This window comes from Oncorhynchus nerka, linkage group LG14 (genome assembly GCF_034236695.1).
Source record: "Oncorhynchus nerka isolate Pitt River linkage group LG14, Oner_Uvic_2.0, whole genome shotgun sequence".
Taxonomy (NCBI): domain Eukaryota; kingdom Metazoa; phylum Chordata; class Actinopteri; order Salmoniformes; family Salmonidae; genus Oncorhynchus; species Oncorhynchus nerka.
In genome coordinates, this window is record NC_088409.1 from 88,865,120 (window position 1) to 88,884,342 (window position 19,223).

General features: G+C 45.2%; 2 protein-coding genes across 2 annotated transcripts in view; both read right to left on the minus strand.

The window, feature by feature from the left end:
• The window catches only part of LOC115141321 (ras-related protein Rab-38-like), an 18,447-nt gene extending 5,807 nt beyond the window's left edge, over nt 1-12,640 (minus strand). Inside the window, exons 1-2 of the mRNA XM_065000516.1 lie at nt 12,322-12,640; nt 4,677-4,957 (exon numbers count right to left, since the gene is read on the minus strand). Coding sequence (XP_064856588.1) covers nt 4,677-4,957; nt 12,322-12,520 — 480 coding nt within the window. The 5' untranslated portion in view covers nt 12,521-12,640. The remainder of the gene's footprint in view (nt 1-4,676; nt 4,958-12,321) is intronic.
• Nucleotides 12,641-13,221: 581 nt separating this feature from the next.
• On the minus strand, nt 13,222-18,972 carry LOC115142003 (dipeptidyl peptidase 1). Its single transcript, XM_065000517.1, is given in 9 exon segments — nt 13,222-13,468; nt 13,471-13,675; nt 13,792-14,024; nt 14,124-14,255; nt 15,018-15,136; nt 15,982-16,137; nt 16,877-17,037; nt 18,157-18,302; nt 18,576-18,972. Coding segments are annotated over 9 exon segments (1,368 nt in total). The 5' UTR covers nt 18,733-18,972; the 3' UTR covers nt 13,222-13,409.
• Between the last annotated feature and the right edge of the window lie 251 nt (nt 18,973-19,223).

Genomic DNA, 19,223 nt, shown 5'->3' on the forward strand with positions numbered 1-19,223 from the left:
CCTCTCTACACCACTGTCTATAGCACACCATACACAGTTCTCTACACCACTGTCTATAGCACGCCATACACCCCTCTCTACACCACTGTCTATAGCACTCCATACACCACGCCATACACCACTGTCTATAGCACTCCATACACCCCTCTCTACACCACTGTCTATAGCACTCCATACACCCCTCTCTACACCACTGTCTATAGCACGCCATACACCCCTCTCTACACCACTGTCTATAGCACGCCATACACAGCTCTCTACACCACTGTCTATAGCATGCCATACACCCCTCTCTACACCACTGTCTATAGCACTCCATACACCACTCTCTACACCACTGTCTATAGCACTCCATACACCACTCTCTACACCACTGTCTATAGCACTCCATACACCACGCCATACACCACTGTCTATAGCACTCCATACACAGCTCTCTACACCACTGTCTATAGCACGCCATACACAGCTTTCTACACCACTGTCTATAGCACGCCATACACCCCTCTCTACACCACTGTCTATAGCACACCATACACCCCTCTCTACACCACTGTCTATAGCACGCCATACACAGGTCTCTACACCACTGTCTATAGCACGCCATACACCCCCTCTCTACACCACTGTCTATAGCACGCCATACACAGCTCTCTACACCACTGTCTATAGCACGCCATACACCCCTCTCTACACCACTGTCTATAGCACTCCATACACCACGCCATACACCACTGTCTATAGCACTCCATACACCCCTCTCTACACCACTGTCTATAGCACTCCATACACCCCTCTCTACACCACTGTCTATAGCACACCATACACCACTCTCTACACCACTGTCTATAGCACGCCATACACCCCTCTCTACACCACTGTCTATAGCACACCATACACCCCTCTCTACACCACTGTCTATAGCACGCCATACACAGCTCTCTACACCACTGTCTATAGCACGCCATACACCCCTCTCTACACCACTGTCTATAGCACTCCATACACCACTCTCTACACCACTGTCTATAGCACGCCATACACAGCTCTCTACACCACTGTCGAAAGCACTCCATACACCACTGTCTATAGCACTCCATACACCACTCTACACCACTGTCTATAGGACTCCATACACCCCTCTCTACACCACTGTCTATAGCACACCATACACCACTGTCTATAGCACTCCATACACCACTCTCTACACCACTGTCTATAGCACTCCATACACCACTCTCTACACCACTGTCTATAGCACTCCATACACCACGCCATACACCACTGTCTATAGCATGCCATACACCACTCTCTACACCACTGTCTATAGCACGCCATACACCCCATTCTACACCACTGTCTATAGCACTCCATACACCACGCCATACACCACTGTCTATAGCATGCCATACACCACTCTCTACACCGCTGTCTTTAGCACGCCATACACCACTCTCTACACCACTGTCTACATCACTCTATATTCGTCTCTACATCACTCTATATCCCTCTCTACATCACTCTATATCCCTCCCTACATCACTCTATATCCCTCTATACATCACTCTATATCCCTCTCTACATCACTCTATATCCCACTCTACATCACACTATATCCCTCTATACATCACTCTATATCCCTCTCTACATCACTCTATATCCCTCTCTACATCACTCTATATCCCACTCTACATCACACTATATCCCTCTCTACATCACTCTATATCCCACTCTACATCACTCTATATCCCTCTCTACATCACTCTATATCCTTCTCTACATCACTCTATACATCACTCTATATCCCTCTCCACATCACTCTACATCCCTCTCTACATCACTCTATACATCACTCTATATCCCTCTCTACATCACTCTACATCACGCTATATCCCTCTCTACATCACTCTATATCCCTCTCTACATCACTCTATATCCCTCTCCACATCGCTCTATATCACTCTCTACATCACTCTATATCCCTCTCTACATCACTCTATATCCCTCTCTACATCACTCTACATCACTCTATATCACTCTCTACATCACTCTATATCCCTCTATACATCACTCTATATCACTCTCTACATCACTCTATATCCCTCTCCACATCGCTCTATATCACTCTCTACATCACTCTATATCACTCTCTACATCACTCTATATCCCTCTATACATCACTCTACATCACTCTATATCACTCTCTACATCACTCTATATCCCTCTATACATCACTCTACATCACTCTCTACAACCCTCTCTACATCACTCTACACATCCGTCTATATCACTCTATATCACTCTATATCCCTCTATACATCGCTCTATACATCCCTCTATATACCTCTCTACACATCCCTCTATATCCCTCTCTACATCGCTCTACACATCCCTCTATATCCCTCTCTACATCGCTCTACACATCCCTCTATATCCCTCTCTACATCCCTCTACACATCCCTCTATATCCCTCTCTACATCCCTCTACACATCCCTCTCTACATCCCTCTACACATCCCTCTATATACCTCTCTACACATCCCTCTATATCCCTCTCTACATCGCTCTACACATCCCTCTATATCCCTCTATACATCCCTCTACACATCCCTCTATATCCCTCTCTACATCGCTCTACACATCCCTCTATATCCCTCTCTACATCGCTCTACACATCCCTCTATATCCCTCTATACATCCCTCTACACATCCCTCTATATCCCTCTCTACATCCCTCTACACATCCCTCTCTACATCCCTCTACACATCCCTCTATATACCTCTCTACACATCCCTCTATATCCCTCTCTACATCCCTCTACACATCCCTCTCTATCCCTCTATATCCCTCTCTACATCGCTCTACACATCCCTCTATATCCCTCTCTACATTGCTCTACACATCCCTCTATATCCCTCTCTACATCGCTCTACACATCCCTCTATATCCCTCTCTACATTGCTCTATACATCCCTCTATATCCCTCTCTACATCGCTCTACACATCCCTCTATATCCCTCTACACATCCCTCTATATACCTCTCTACATCGCTCTACACATCCCTCTATATCCCTCTCTACATCACTGTATATCCCTCTACACATCCCTCTATATCCCTCTCTACATCGCTCTACACATCACTCTATATCCCTCTCTACATCACTGTATATCCCACTCTACATCACACTATATCCCTCTATACATCCCACTATATCCCACTCTACATCACTCTATATCCCTCTCTACATCACTCTATATCCCTCTCTACATCACTCTACACATCCCTCTATACATCACTCTATATCACTCTCTACATCACTCTATATCACTCTCTACATCACTCTATATCACTCTCTACATCACTGTATATCCCACTCTACATCACACTATATCCCTCTATACATCCCACTATATCCCACTCTACATCACTCTACACATCCCTCTATACATCACTCTATATCACTCTCTACATCACTCTATATCCCTCTCTACATCACTGTATATCCCACTCTACATCACACTATATCCCTCTATACATCCCACTATATCCCACTCTACATCACTCTATATCCCTCTCTACATCACTCTATATCCCTCTCTACATCGCTCTACACATCCCTCTCTACATCACTCTATATCCCTCTCTACATCACTCTATATCCCTCTCTACATCACTCTATATCCCTCTCTACATCGCTCTACACATCCCTCTCTATCACTCTCTTGTATTTGAGTGAAGAGGCTGAATGCTTCATGCGGTTCAATTTCCAGTGCATCCATTCCAAAGAGTTGTCTCCTCATTTCTGCCCTCTTCCTCTTCCACTCCTCAATCCAACTGGATAGGTGAAAGTATATGTAGAACTACCTTCTGGAGAGAACAAAGGCAGTCAGATAGGGACAACTTTTCAGAAATAAAATGCAGCTGCATAAATCTGGTAACCCACGGTAACGACCTTTCACCTTCTTCTGACTCTCAGAATGTAGAGCTCCACTGGCACACGGGGTTCCCGGGACAGGAGAGTGGTGTGTGTGTGTGTGTGATCCAACTGAAAGTGCTCACTTTCAGTTCATTTGTGAAATTCCAGAGCTGTACAAGGTGCCACGACTCCATAGCAAGTGAGCAGGCTGGGGCTGTATACCGTTTATACCATATACCGGTTTATTTCAAAAGCGTTTTCAAACATTTAAAAATGTAAAATAAATTTTGTGGAGGTTGCGTGCTAAATGATCTCCAGCTCCGGGCTCCAGCTACGCATAGTGTTGCTAACTTGGTAGCTAAGTGGCTAGATATCAACATCAAGCTTCTTGGTTACAGCAGAATCATTGAATCCCCTCCTGAATCAAGATCCATGTTTCCTAAATTGTTTTTGCGTCAAAAAATGTATTTTAATATAGTAATAATAGCTCCACTGTGTGTGCACTTCCAGTAATACCGTATACCACGGTATGGTACAGAAATGGATTGAACATCTGGACACCACCCAACTCTACATGGCAGTGTGGGAGTGTGTGTGTGTGTGTGTGTGTGTGTGTGTGTGTGTGTGTGTGTGTGTGTGTGTGTGTGTGTGTTAACAATATGTACGGAGGTGTGAGTGTGTGTGGAGGTTTGGTAAGACATTCTCATGAATCTACTTCTGTGTGTGTACGTGTGTGTGTGTGTGTCTGTGTTCTTACCTTGGCAGAGGTCTCGTACCATCCCACAAAGCCGTTCTCCTGACAGAATTTCTCCATCTGGATCCCATTGTTGGTCAGCACGTCCTGCCCCTGGTCGCACTTATTAGCCAATAACACAGCGGCCACATTTTTCCCATTGGCCAGCGTGAGTTTAGAGTCCAGGTCCTCTTTCCACTTGGTGACGGCCTCGAAGGAGGACGGCCGCGTCACGTCAAACACGATGAACGCCCCCATGGCCTCACGGTAGTAGACCCGGGTCATGTTCCCAAACCGCTCCTGACCTGACACACAACACACACACACACACACACACACACACACACACACACACACACACACACACACACACACACACACACACACACACACACACAGTATTGTTAGTACTGATAGCAGGACTAAACGCTATACCTTAGCCTTGTGATAAAACATGTGTCTTGTTGCCACACCACCCCTGACCCTAATACCATATCATAAGCCCTGGTAACACCACTGAGATGAAGGTTACTTTAGGCTGTAAACAACCGTTTGCCTCAGGGCAAAGAGTCGACTACACAGTCCTAGTCACAGTTGGGCAAAGAGTCGACTACACAGTCCTAGTCACAGTTGGGCAAAGAGTCGACTACACAGTCCTAGTCACAGTTGGGCAAAGAGTCGACTACACAGTCCTAGTCACAGTTGGGCAAAGAGTCGACTACACAGTCCTAGTCACAGTTGGGCAAAGAGTCGACTACACAGTCCTAGTCACAGTTGGGCAAAGAGTCGACTACACAGTCCTAGTCACAGTTGGGCAAAGAGTCGACTACACAGTCCTAGTCACAGTTGGGCAAAGAGTCGACTACACAGTCCTAGTCACAGTTGGGCAAAGAGTCGACTACACAGTCCTAGTCACAGTTGGGCAAAGAGTCGACTACACAGTCCTAGTCACAGTTGTAGAGGGTCAAATTCATGAATCAATCCCGGTAAAATACGACAACGTGGACAGACAGGGTACATCTCACTCCACACATAGATCAAATATACAGCACCAGTCAAAAGTTTGTCACACCTACTCATTCGAGGGCTTTTATTTATTGTTACTATTTTCTACATTGTAGAATAATAGTGAAGATATCAAAACTATTAAATAACACATGGCAAAGTGTTAAACAAATCAAAATATATTTTATATTTGAGATTCTTCAAAGTAGCCACCCTTTGCCTTGATGACAACTTTGCACACTCTTTGCATTCTCTCAACCAGCTTCAATGCTTTTCCAACAGTCTTGAAGGACTTCCCACATATGCTGAGCACTTGTTGGCTGTTTTCCTTCACTTGGCAGGCCAACTCATCCCAAACCATCTCAATTGGGTTGAGGTCGGGTGATTGTGGAGGCCAGGTCATCTGATGCAGCACTCCATCACTCTCCTTCATGGTCAAATAGCCCCTAAACACCCTGGAGGTGTGTTGAGTCATTGTTCCGTTGTAAAACAAATGATAGCCTCACTAAATGAAAATCAGATGGGATGGTGTGTCACTGCAGAATGCTGTTGTAGCCATGCTTGTTAAGAATTCTGAAATAATTCACAGTCACCAGCAAAGCACCCCCACACCATCACACCTCATCCTAGTCCATCTGTAAATAGCCCACCCAATCTACCTACCTCATCCCCATACTGTTTTTGTTTTATTTACTTTTCTGCTCTTTTGCACACCAGTATCTCTACTTGCACATCATCATCTGCTCATTTATCACTCCAGTGTTAATCTGATAAATTGTAATTATTTGCTCCTATGGCCTATTTATTGCCTACCTCCTCATGCCTTTTGCACACACTGTATATAGACTTTCTTTTCTCTACTGTGTCATTGACTTGTTTATTGTGTTATTGGCTTGCTTATTGTTAACTCCATGTGTAACTCTGTGTTGTTGTCTGTGTCACACTGCTTTGCTTTATCTTGGCCAGGTCGCAGTTGTAAATGAGAACTTGTTCTCAACTAGCCTACCTGGTTAAATAAAGGTGTTCTCAACTAGCCTACCTGGTTAAATAAAGGTGTTCTCAACTAGCCTACCTGGTTAAATAAAGGTGTTCTCAACTAGCCTACCTGGTTAAATAAAGGTGAAATAAAAATATAAAAATCCTCCATGCTTCACGGTGGGAACCACACATGCGGAGATCATCCGTTCACCTACTCTGTCTCTCACAAAGACATGGTATTTGGAACCAATAATGGCAAATTTGGACTCATCAGACCAAAGGACAGATGTCCACCGGTCTAATGTCCATTGCTCGTATTTCTTGGCCCAAGCAAGTATTTTCTTCTCATTCATGTCCTTTAGTAGTGGTTTCTTTAAAGCAATTCAACCATGAAGGCCTGATTCACGCAGCCTCCTCTGAACAGTTGATGTTGAGATGTGTCTGTTACTTGAACTCTGTGACGCATTTATTTGGCTGAACTTTCTGAGGCTGGTAACTCTAATGAACTTATCCTCTGCAGCAGAGGTAACTCTAATGAATTTATCCTCTGCAGCAGAGGTAACTCTAATGAATTTATCCTCTGCAGCAGAGGTAACTCTAATGAACTTATCCTCTGCAGCAGAGGTAACTCTAATGAACTTATCCTCTGCAGCACATGTAAGGCGTGGTCTTCCTTTCCTGTAGCGGTCCTCATGAGAGCCAGTTTCATCATAGCGCTTGATGGTTTATGTAACTGTACTTGTTATAACTTTAAAAGTTATTGAAATTTTACAGATTGACTGACCTTCATGTCTTAAAGTAATGGACTGTAATTTCTCTTTACTTATTTGAGCTGTTCTTGCCATAATATGGACTTGGTATTTTACCAAATAGGGCTATCTTCTGTATACCACCCCTACCTTGTCACAACACAACTGATTGGCTAAGGCGCATTAAGAAGGAAATAAATTAACTTTGAACAAGGCACACCTGTTAATTGAAATGCATTCCAGGTGACTACCTCATAGAGAGAGAGAGAAAGAGGCAGCCCACCAGAGAGTGAGAGAAATAGGGAGCCCACCAGAGAGTGAGAGAAAGAGAGAGCCCACCAGAGAGTGAGAGAAAGAGAGAGCCCACCAGAGAGTGAGAGAAAGAGAGAGCCCACCAGAGAGAGAGAGAAAGAGGCAGCCCACCAGAGAGTGAGAGAAAGAGGGAGCCCACCAGAGAGAGAGAGAAAGAGGGAGCCCACCAGAGAGAGAGAGAAAGAGAGACAGAGAGGGAGCCCACCAGAGAGAGAGAGAGAGAGAGAGAGAGAGGGAGCCCACCAGAGAGAGAGAGAAAGAGGGAGCCTACCAGAGAGAGAAAGAGGGAGCCCACCAGAGAGAGAGAGAGAGAGGGAGCCCACCAGAGAGAGAGAGAAAGAGGGAGCCCACCAGAGAGAGAGAGAGAAAGAGGAAGCCCACTAGAGAGAGAAAGAGGAAGACCACCAGAGAGAGAGAGGAAGACCACCAGAGAGAGAAAGAGGAAGACCACCAGAGAGAGAGAGGTCATAGGTGTGTAAATTCCTCTGCTTACAGCAGTGTAATAAGTGGAATGTGCTACTATGACTCCGTCTCCCATCACTGACTCCTATAGTTACTATCAAAGCGGTTTACCAGTGTGTCCAGATGTTATCACAGACTCCCACGGTCACTATGAAAGCTGTTTACCAGTGTGTCCAGATGTTATCACAGACTCCCACGGTCACTATGAAAGCTGTTTACCAGTGTGTCCAGATGTTATCACAGACTCCCACGGTCACTATGAAAGCTGTTTACCAGTGTGTCCAGATGTTATCACAGACTCCTACTGTCATTATCAAAGCTGTTAACCAGTGTGTTCAGACGTTACTGGACACAGCCATAGTCTTTGATAGGGCCCAATCCCAAATGGACCCCTAGAGGGGGGTAAAGTACTTAAGTAAAAATACTTTAAAGTACTACTTAAGTAGTTTTTTGGGGGTATCTGTATTTTACTTTACTATTTATATTTTTGACAACAGTTATTTCACTACCTTCCTAAAGAAGGTTTACTCCATACATTTTTCCTGACAAAAAAATGGTCCAATTCATTTTATCAAGAGAACATCTGGTCATCCCTACTACCGCTGATCTGGCGGACTCACGAAATACAAATCATTTGTTTGTAAATTATGTGTGTTTGGTGTGTGCCCCCGGCTATCCGTAAATTTAAAAAAACAAGAAAATCAAAGTCTGGTTTGCTTAATATAAGGAATTTGAAATTATTTATATTCTGAACTAGAATATAAAAGCAACCATTTCAAAGATTTAACTGAGTTACAGTTCATAGAAGGACATCAGTTAAGAGAAATCCTTTCATTAGGCCCTAATATACGGATTTCACATGACTGGTCAGGGGCGCAGCCATAGGTGGGCCTGGGAGGGAATAGACCCACCCACTTGGGAGCCAGGCCAACCCACTTAGGAGCCAGGCCCAGCCAATTAACATGAAATTCTCTGGCAACAGCTCTGCCTGACATTCCTGCAGTCAGCATGCCAAATGCACAGTGCCTCAAAACTTTGTGGCATTGTGTTGTATGACAAAACTGCACATTTTAGAGTGGCCTTTTGTTGTCCCCAGCACAAGGTGCACCTGTGTAATGATCATGCTGTTTAATCAGCTTCTTGATATGCCACACCTGTCAGGTGGATGGATTATCATGACAAAGGATAAAATGCTCACTAACAGGAATGTAAACAAATCTGGGCAAAACCTTTGAGAGAAATAAGCTTTTTGTGTACAGTTGTGGCCAAAAGTTTTGAGAATGACACAAATATTAATGTTCATAAAGTCTGCTGCCTCAGTGTCTTTAGATATTTTTTTCAGATGTTACTATGGAATACTGAAGTATAATTACAAGCATTTCATAACTGTCAAAGGCTTTTATTGATAATTACATGAAGTTGATGGCAAGAGTCAATATTTGCAGTGTTAACCCTTATTTTTCAAGAACTCTGCAATCCGCCCTGGCATGCTGTCAATTAAATTCTGGGCCACATCCTGACTGATGGCAGCCCATTCTTGCATAATCAATGCTTGGAGTTTGTCAGAATTTGTGGGTTTTTGTTTGTCCACCCGCCTCTTGAGGATTGACCACAAGTTCTCAATGGGATTAAGGTCTGGGGAGTTTCCTGGCCATGGACCCAAAATATTGATGTTTTGTTCCCGGAGCCACTTAGTTATCACTTTTGCCTTATGGCAAGGTGCTCCATCATGCTGGAGAAGGCATTGTTCATCACCAAACTGTTCCTGGACGGTGGGAGAAGTTGCTCTCGGAGGATGTGCTGGTACCATTCTTTATTCATGGCTGTGTCCTGAGGAAAAATTGTGAGTGAGCCCACTCCCTTGGCTGAGAAGCAACCCCACACATGAATGGTCTCAAGATGCACTCACACCTGCCTGCTGCCATTCCTCAGAAAGCTCTGTACTGGTCGTGCCCCGATCCCGCAGCTGAATCAACTTTAGGAGACGGTCCTGTCACTTGCTGGACTTTCTTGGGCGCCCTGAAGCCTTCTTCACAACAATTGAACCGTTCTCCTTGAAGTTCTTGATGATCCGATAAATGGTTAATTTAGGTGCAATCTTACTGGCAGCAATATCCTTTCCTGTGAAGCCCTTTTTGTGCAAAGCAATGATGACGGCATGTGTTTCCTTGCAGGTAACCATGTTTGACAGAGGAAGAACAATGATTCCAAGCACCACCCTCCTTTTGAAGTGTCCAGTCTGTTATTTAAACTCAATTAGCATGACAGAGTGATCTCCAGCCGTGTGTTAACGGGAGAATCCCTGACATGATCACAGCTGGTCCTTTTGTGGCAGGGCTGAAATGCAGTGGAAATGTTTTGGGGGGATTCAGTTCATTTGCATGACAAAGAGGGACTCTGCAATTAGTGGCAATTAACTTGATCACTCTTCATAACATTCTGGAGTATATGCAAATTGCCATCATGCAAATTGAGGCAGCAGACTTTGAAAATTAATGTCATTCTCAACTTTTGGCCACGACGGTATGTAAAACTGAGATCTTTGATTTTAGGTCATGAAATCAACACTTTACATGTAGCGTTTATATTTTGGTTCTGTGTACTTTTATTTTTCATACATTCAAATTATTTGTATAAAGTATATTTAAAATCAAATAATTTTAGACTTACTCAAGTAGTATTTTACTGGGTTAGTTTCACTTGAGCACTTTTCTATTAAAATGTATCTTTACTTTTACTTAAGTATGACAATGGGTCATTTTTCCACCACTGCCGAGACCTAGACCCTACGCCTTATAAAGGATTGGATTTGATTGGGTCATTTTTCCACCACTGCCGAGACCTAGACCCTACGCCTTATAAAGGATTGGATTTGATTGGGTCATTTTTCCACCACTGCCGAGACCTAGACCCTACGCCTTATAAAGGATTGGATTTGATTGGGTCATTTTTCCACCACTGCCGAGACCTAGACCCTACGCCTTATAAAGGATTGGATTTGATTGATGAAAGCAATACGTTCAAGCTTCCACCTGTCAAATACTCTCAGATCTCCACAAGTACATATGACGTAAGGTCTTGCCTACAGGTACATCTGAGATCGGGCCTGGGTGTGACATTCTACAAGTGTATGATCAATAGAGCAAGGCTAGTTTAAGCAAAGCACAAACTCCAGTCTGAGTTAACGTCAGCTGGCTTCCAGCTGACTACATCAAGCTAAACTGAGAAACCATCCACATGACATTGCTATTTTGGTACGGTGCTCTATTTAAATTGACCACATCGACATACACGAGTTCTCCTGACTCAACTGTACTAGCTTAGCTGTTTTGTTGCTGCAAGACGTGTTTCCTTCCAAGGCTTTGAAAGCTTGTGATCATGTAGTTACTGACGGGAATTAGTCAAAACCCCTGCGTAATGAAGGTTGAGAGCTCTTATCAGAGGCCATTTAAGGCAACACTAAACACTTGGACGTTGCAATGTCTCATGAACACATCCACGTAAATTATGGGTATGAGAAAACAGTTCACAATATCCCTCCAAATTGAGCTGAATTAAGCAATGCATCAATCTATTCTGAATACAATAGGTAGCAGGGCATTCTCGATCCCGGAAGTCTTGTCGGTTCTCATTCACGATAAACCCATTCTGAGCCTCAAATCTCCCTCACGAGTGCGAGACACATGACTGTACATGCAGGCGTGCGCACCGGCTGTACCGGTCAGAGAGTATAGAACAGAGAGCGCAGCGCGCACAGAAGCATCAGACGAATTTCTCCAATAACCGCCACTCACGTGAGATAAGGCCAATACGCATACGGTGTAATTTAACTGCCATCGGTTCCCAACAGCACACGAACATTACTGTTGTGTAATATTACGAAACATAAAGCTCCCTAAAATTGTTGTATTACATGTTGCCGTCAGTGTACAATACATCCAATCTTTTTGATACACATACTCCGTTGACCACTCCACATAACCTAATAACTACAGTTCTCTCCCGTCTCCCCATCCCGCTTCTTACGTTACAACTTTGACAAGCCTTCAAACCTCTTACATTAATGACATGTAATTTATCCAAGTGAGGCCAAATAGCATAATACTAAAACGTGCCTGCCTGTGACCCCATTGGAGCAGTGTCACGCGTAATGCTTCTCCTACCTGCTATGTCCCAAAGCTGTAGCCGTACGGTTTCATGGTCCCAGTTAAGGACCTTCAGGGCGAAGTCCACTCCTATTGTGGCTCGGTAGTTTGGGCTGAAGTTCTGGTGGACATAGCGCTTGATGATGCTAGTCTTGCCCACCCCCAGGTCCCCTATTACCAGGATCTTATAGAGGTGCTCCTTGTGATTGTTCTGCATGGCGACCGCGGAAACTACGGTAGGACATTAATACGCCGTGATGACGGTAGAGAAGAGACTGGAGCGGTGTGCTCCAGCGATCCTGAAGGAACGCCCAGAGAAGTGAGGCAGAAGAGGGTAACAGCGGGACCTTGTGACTGGCGGTCCTAAGGCGTGAGAGCTCGCAGCTGGGCTGACCCCATCTGAAGTTCATACAGTTATCTGAAAATGACTTAATTCTGAATAAATGGCAAGACATGCAACGTTCCATCAAGAATATTGAAGTTGAGCACATATAGTTTAAGATTTGCCCAGATGTCAATATATAAAAGTCACTGAACATATTTCTAAAACTTTATTTTTTCAAATTATAAAATGGCAAACAAAATCTGAACATGCATGATGTGATCTCATTGGAAAACTGACATTTCTAATGAAAGGCAACCACTTTTGAAGTGAGAAAAAAAAGGCACCAACATTGAATCATACTGCATCCCTTTCAACATTCACAGGAGACTCCAGCATCAGCAGAGATAGGAGAGGACAGTACAGAGATGACTAGCAACAAGGAATATATTTAAGATCACAGGACAGTCTCCCCTGAGATTACAGGTAAAGAGTAGAGGTTCTCTGCCCTCCTATCAATCACCAGACTAACTACAAAATACTAATAAAACTACAAATCCCAGTTATAGGGAATTATAGCAGGTTCCCTTTTGGTATCGTTCACAAAAATGCATCTGACTGGCAAGGATCAGAATGTCTAGTGAGCCTGGGGAACACTTTTACAGTTACACTCTGACAACGTCCCAGCCATTTCAAAATATTACATTTATATGCCATTGTAGACTTCAGGCTAGGTTCCAATTGCCTGAAGATGAACCCTTTCCCTCCTATCCCCGTAGACCCTCTACAATTTAGGGATGGGCTTGGCTGCCACAGCGATGCTCTCAATGGCACACTCATCAGACCCCGTCTGACCCTGAAGAAGCCCCCCTCGCCCCACTTCGTCCCCCAGCTGTTCTTCACCACCCAGAACTTCTGACCCGTGACGTGACATTGGCCGTAGCCCACCAGCAGCACCGCGTGGTTGGTCAGCTCAAACGGGTTGTAGGAGTCATGGAGGCCCGTGTGGTGGTAGATACCCTCCTTGTAGTGCATGAAGTCAGGATACACCTGGACGAGAACAGTGTGAGGAAGACACCTGGCCATTTTGACGTAGAAAAACTAATACTGGCCATTATTCATATAGAGCTAGCCAATGCTCAAACCAACGTGTGTGTGTGTCCCACCTCAAAGGCCACCCCCATGGGTCCGTTCTTGACCAGTTCCAGCATCATGGCAGACTCGCTGCAGCCGCCGTAGAACCCTCCGACGTAGCTGTAGTCCGAAGTGTAGTGGCGGAGACAGCCATCGGGAACGTCACACGGGGAATCTGTCCCAGCGTACGGATAACACGACTCTTCCACGATCCCAAAGTCCTGGACGTACTTCCCAATGAGGTAGGGGAAACCACCGTCACAACCTGAGAGGGAGGAGAGGGGGAAGTAAGAGGGCTTAGATATGGGGAGAAATACACAAACACCGTTAAGGTACAATTATGCAGAGTGTGTTCGCTCATTACCTTGGGAGTACTGGGAGCAGGACACGACCTGCTGTGGGCTGAAGATGGGAGTCTCGGTGTTGTTGGTTTGGAGCCGGACACGAGCCTCCAACATTCCCATTAAGGCAAAGGAATAGCAGCTACCACACGAAGCTGGAGCCCACAGAGTACCAAGCAAACACTGCACTGTCACAACCAATCAAAACCTCACTGTAATATCAGCCACCACTAAGAAACAGACACCCGGTCAAGCAGTCCGTGGATCATCTTTAACCTGCAACTAGAGTTCTGTGGGAATGAATCCTAAAAGCCCATTTATGCTGGATATGAAAATGTGGTCAGAGGCTTCACATGGAGGGTGACGCAATTGTAGAGCCTCCGGAGGTATGCAGAGGCAAAATGAAACTCCATACCACATCGAGCCTCCAATTGTAACGACGCAGAGGGCGCCGTATAGCTCTATTGACATGATTGGTTGACAGGTGGGGGCGGTACATCCTGTATAAACAAACTCACTTCCTTCACAATAGTTCTGCAGTAAATGCTGTACGTCCACTGTCGACCCTGCAGAGCCTTCAGTAAGGGCCCCACTTCCTCACACAGCTATTAAAAGCCCTCAACAGAGCCCCTAAATCCCAGCCCTGCCCTCTCAGCCAGCTATGCAACAACTCACGACACACGAGCATGTTGTCTGTGGGGTTGAGACGGGAACGTTGGCCACTATAATCCAGGAGGAACCATTGATTTAGCAGTTCTCTAACTAGGACAGGCAGTGGTACAGTGCCCTGTAGAGGACATTCCTAAGGCCTCAGACACAGCAGAAAGGCTGAACATTAAACACATGGGTTGTGAGAGGAGACATTTTGCCAAGAGTCACGATAGACAAGTGTAGGTATTTGACCCAGCGTGCGTTACCCTGGTTGCGGACAGGACTGAGGTAGTTGACTCCGTTGACATCTCTCCAGTCCCAGCGCTCAGGGAGGCCGGCCGCCATCTTGGCTAGCGTTGATGTCACAGGGGCGGGGCCAACACGTCTGGGGAGGAGCATAGACTCATACAATAAGGGTACACCATGGACATGTTTTGCAATGAATCCAAAATGAGTGTTCCTATTGAACACCTTTAGGTACTACCTCCGTTTTAGAGTCCTGTTTCATACCTACTGACCACCACCAAGGTGATCTCTACCCCACGGTCTCCTGAGGTGATCACTAGTCCCCCCCCACACACTATGGATTGGTGTCACCGTAATGACTGTACTTAGTTCAACATATTTCTGACACCAAACCATTCCTTTAAAACCCATGAGGGGGGAGTGAACGAGTGGAGAGAAATACAACTCAGCTGGGGGTTGAGAGAGAAAGAAACCTCAGGCATTTGTAAGCCCTTGTACAGAGTGCCTCTTACTATCCGTCATACCAGAGCAGTCTAGACGAGTTGGGGCCAGAGACCGTGTCCCATTATCCTAAAACAGAACCCTCTAGCCTTGGACTCATCTGCCATGACTATTCTCTCCAGGGGCACAACTGTCACTGTGGACCTGTCCCTCCCACATTATGAAATTGCTTTTGTCACCCCCAGTTTGATCGTTGGAATGTGATGCAAAGTGAGGCGAAGGTGTGCATTAGGACCATGCGGACGCCGCCGAGCAGTCAGGTAGGCTGTGTGGAGTGTTTGACAGGATAAAATATAATAAATGCCCCCCCACACACTTAAACTAAAGTTAAGCCCCTGATTGTCCCCCTTTTCTTTCAGAAGTAACAAATCTCACAGCTGACAGAGTCATCCTGCTTGTTCCTTGTGTGAAGTTCGCCAAAATGAGTTTCATAATAATTGAATTCCTGTTTCAATACATAGAGTCACAAGTGAGTGACTGTACCTGGGGATGTGTGAAGCTGGTCCCCCGGCTCTGTGCATTAGCTGCTGCAGAGTGTAGGTCTCATGTTCGCTGTAGGCCATGGCTTTCCAGGAGCTCTGGGCCACGTTGATGGAGTCAATGAAGTCCAGGTTGTGTTTGTAGGACCTCTGGAGGAACCTGGGGGAGGGGAGGAAGGAGTAAACAGACCTACACCAACCTGGGGGAGGAGTAAACAGACCTACACCAACCTGGGGGAGGAGCAAACAGACCTACACCAACCTGGGGGAGGAGCAAACAGACCTACACCAACCTGGGGGAGGAGCAAACAGACCTACACCAACCTGGGGGAGGAGCAAACAGACCTACACCAACCTGGGGGAGGAGCAAACAGACCTACACCAACCTGGGGGAGGAGCAAACAGACCTACACCAACGTAAAGACTGATTCTACTGCTGCATTGCTTGCTGTTTGGGGTTTTAGGCTGGGTTTCTGTATAGCACTTTGTGACATCGGCTGATGTAAAAATCAGGCTTTATAAATATACAATTGAATGACTTGATTGACATATACCCCACAGGAGAGGAGTAAACAGACCTACACAGCCTGTAGGAATGAAAACAGAATGAACAAATGCAGGAGCACTAGAACAGCCAGAGGGAGAGAGCACTGCTCAGACCAGAACACATGAATCACACAACACACGAGCAGTGACTGACAGCCAACGTAACAGAGAGTCTAAACTAAGCAGACTGCTTGTTTTTCAATATGAGCAATGCTCACACTAAAATGGGACCATGGATGAAAATAGCCTTCTAGCCAATTATAGGACTTTAATGGGAAAACATAGGTGATTATTGGAGAGCATTATTAGTGGGCAGAGTGTCAAGCCTGCTATAAAACCCTGAGGCTACTCACAGGTCATTGGGATGGTAGCGGTGTGTGTCTACGGAGCGGGGGGGTGTTGGGACAACCCTCTTGGCAGTGAAGCAGGCCCAGTTGTTTCCCAGAGAATCATGGACCCAGCCTGGCAGAGTCTGGTCACAGTAGCTGGTCACCTCAGAGCCCTGCTCAGAGTACTGGAACAGAGAGGAGAAAAATCAGTCTGTACGAGGCGTCCCTGTGTGTTGTGTAGAAAGAGGACGATCACATATGGAATCTTTATGGCCCGAGTTAAAGATTAAAAAACACAAGAGCTACAAGTCAGTGATGTTTTATGCAAGTGGATGTGGCAGTTACCCTGATAACCGCTTTCAATATGAGAGAGTGAGCAGACAGTGTGGCGTTATGAACAGCAGCAATGAGTAACGAACACTGGGCTTTTCCAGTGAAGCATGTGGTGTGTCACTGTGCTGAAACAAGTCCAGACGGTTTCAATAAGGAAGTACAAGTGACGTGCAGCCGTCAGCTACACCATGTAGGAGGGACAACACTGAACATTTCCCCTGATAGTCACAAGGAAGTCACGTGACAAAGCCAAACGAAATACAACCCTGAATTAAAAAGTAACACAACACTGAAAGTATCTTTGAAACACAAGCCTGAATATATCAATGTAGCAACTGAGATGTAAAAGTCAGATTAGTGATTGAACCACAAACCCTGCAATTACAGGAAAGGTGACCAGCCATGTGTCTGAAACTTAATGTACAAGGTAGGAGGACTTCCATCGCGGCCGGTCGGCTCATCAGGCAGAATATTGATGGCATTGACTGAGCTAAACTGACCAAGATGCACCTCTAACACATAAAACCTCACAATTCTGCCCCAAAACAATGACAGTTCCTCTCAACCAGTGACTTATGGGCTTTAGGTGAGAGCTGATGCAGCACTTTGATAATCAGTGTCCACTGTCAAAGACAAGGATGTGAAATATTTATTGTCCATTCCCAGCACACCTCTCCAGGGAGCTGCTATAGAAACATCTGTGCAGCGCTTCAACGTCCCATCAACAATCCTGTAGCAGATAGAATATGGTGGAACAAGGATGTGGTCTTTTCTGTAGCCTACAGACTGGAGATTAAATGACAATGTAATTCCATATCCACCAAAAGTGTTCCAGACCTCTTGACAGAGATCGTAGTATGCTACTGTTATAGACTAAAGTGGAACTGCTACTGTTATAGACTAAAGTGGAACTGCTACTGTTATAGACTAAAGTGGAACCCTGAAAGAAACAAGTGAAAGCTTAAACCTGCCTTGAAGAAGCCAAACCACTTGTAGTCGTTGAGGACAACCTCAAAGCCCTGATTGTAGATGAGGGTGAAGAATCCTGTGTTCCCCAGGTCGTCCACCGCCACAGACAGCTTCTCCAGGCGCACCGTTATCGACTTATCAATGGTGTCTTTTTAAAACAGAGACATTTTGGTAATTACTTCTCAATTAAACTTTGGGCTTCTTCTGTATTGCAAAGTAAGACGGGGTAGACATTGTAACATTGGGAAGAGGTGAACGTTGTAATAATGACACAATGCACGATACAAAAGCTAAATCAATAGCTTACAAACTAAGGCAATAGACTACCGGGTCAAGTTAACACTTGAACCAATTAAAAGTTTGTTACACAGCCTACTTGATTGCTTAAAGCGTGAGGTCGTTCCGTATTTCCAGCTCTTACCCATCATAGAGCAGTTAATGCCTTTGTCGTGTCCCCCCTTCGATACTTGGAACACCCAGGAGCCCAACAGGTCTTCATATGTGCAGTTGGCCGGGGTATCAGCCTGGGAGCCCTCCACCCAGAGCAGGAACACACACAACACACCGCTCACCTTCATCGCGTCACACCACGCTCCTGTTTACAGCACTACGCAGAGATTTGAATCTACGATAATAACTAGCAAGGAACTTGAATCTACGTATAAGAACAAATTGAACACGTTAAGCTATATTTCCCCAAAACTGCGATGCACCTGCGATACGGGTTTGTGCTTTGTCCTCTGCGATTTTGTACAATCAGAAGGAACTTTCCCTTCAGTCATATGACCCGCTGCAGCTTATCACGTGACTCACTGGGGCTTTTTGAGAGAAGACAAAGATTATTTATTATATTGTCAAGAAAGCCGAGTGACCCCCTCTAACAACGGAAATACATGTCCTCAATGATTGAAGGCAAATTAGGTCAGGTGGAACCATTGTAGCCAATGATGCACAACTTGTTCATTTTTCTCAAAGTTCTCAAAGTGAATCCAATTATATCAGTACATTTGTAACAGCCTAAACATTCCGACACTTCTATTTGATCAAATTAGCCTCTAGTAACTCGACA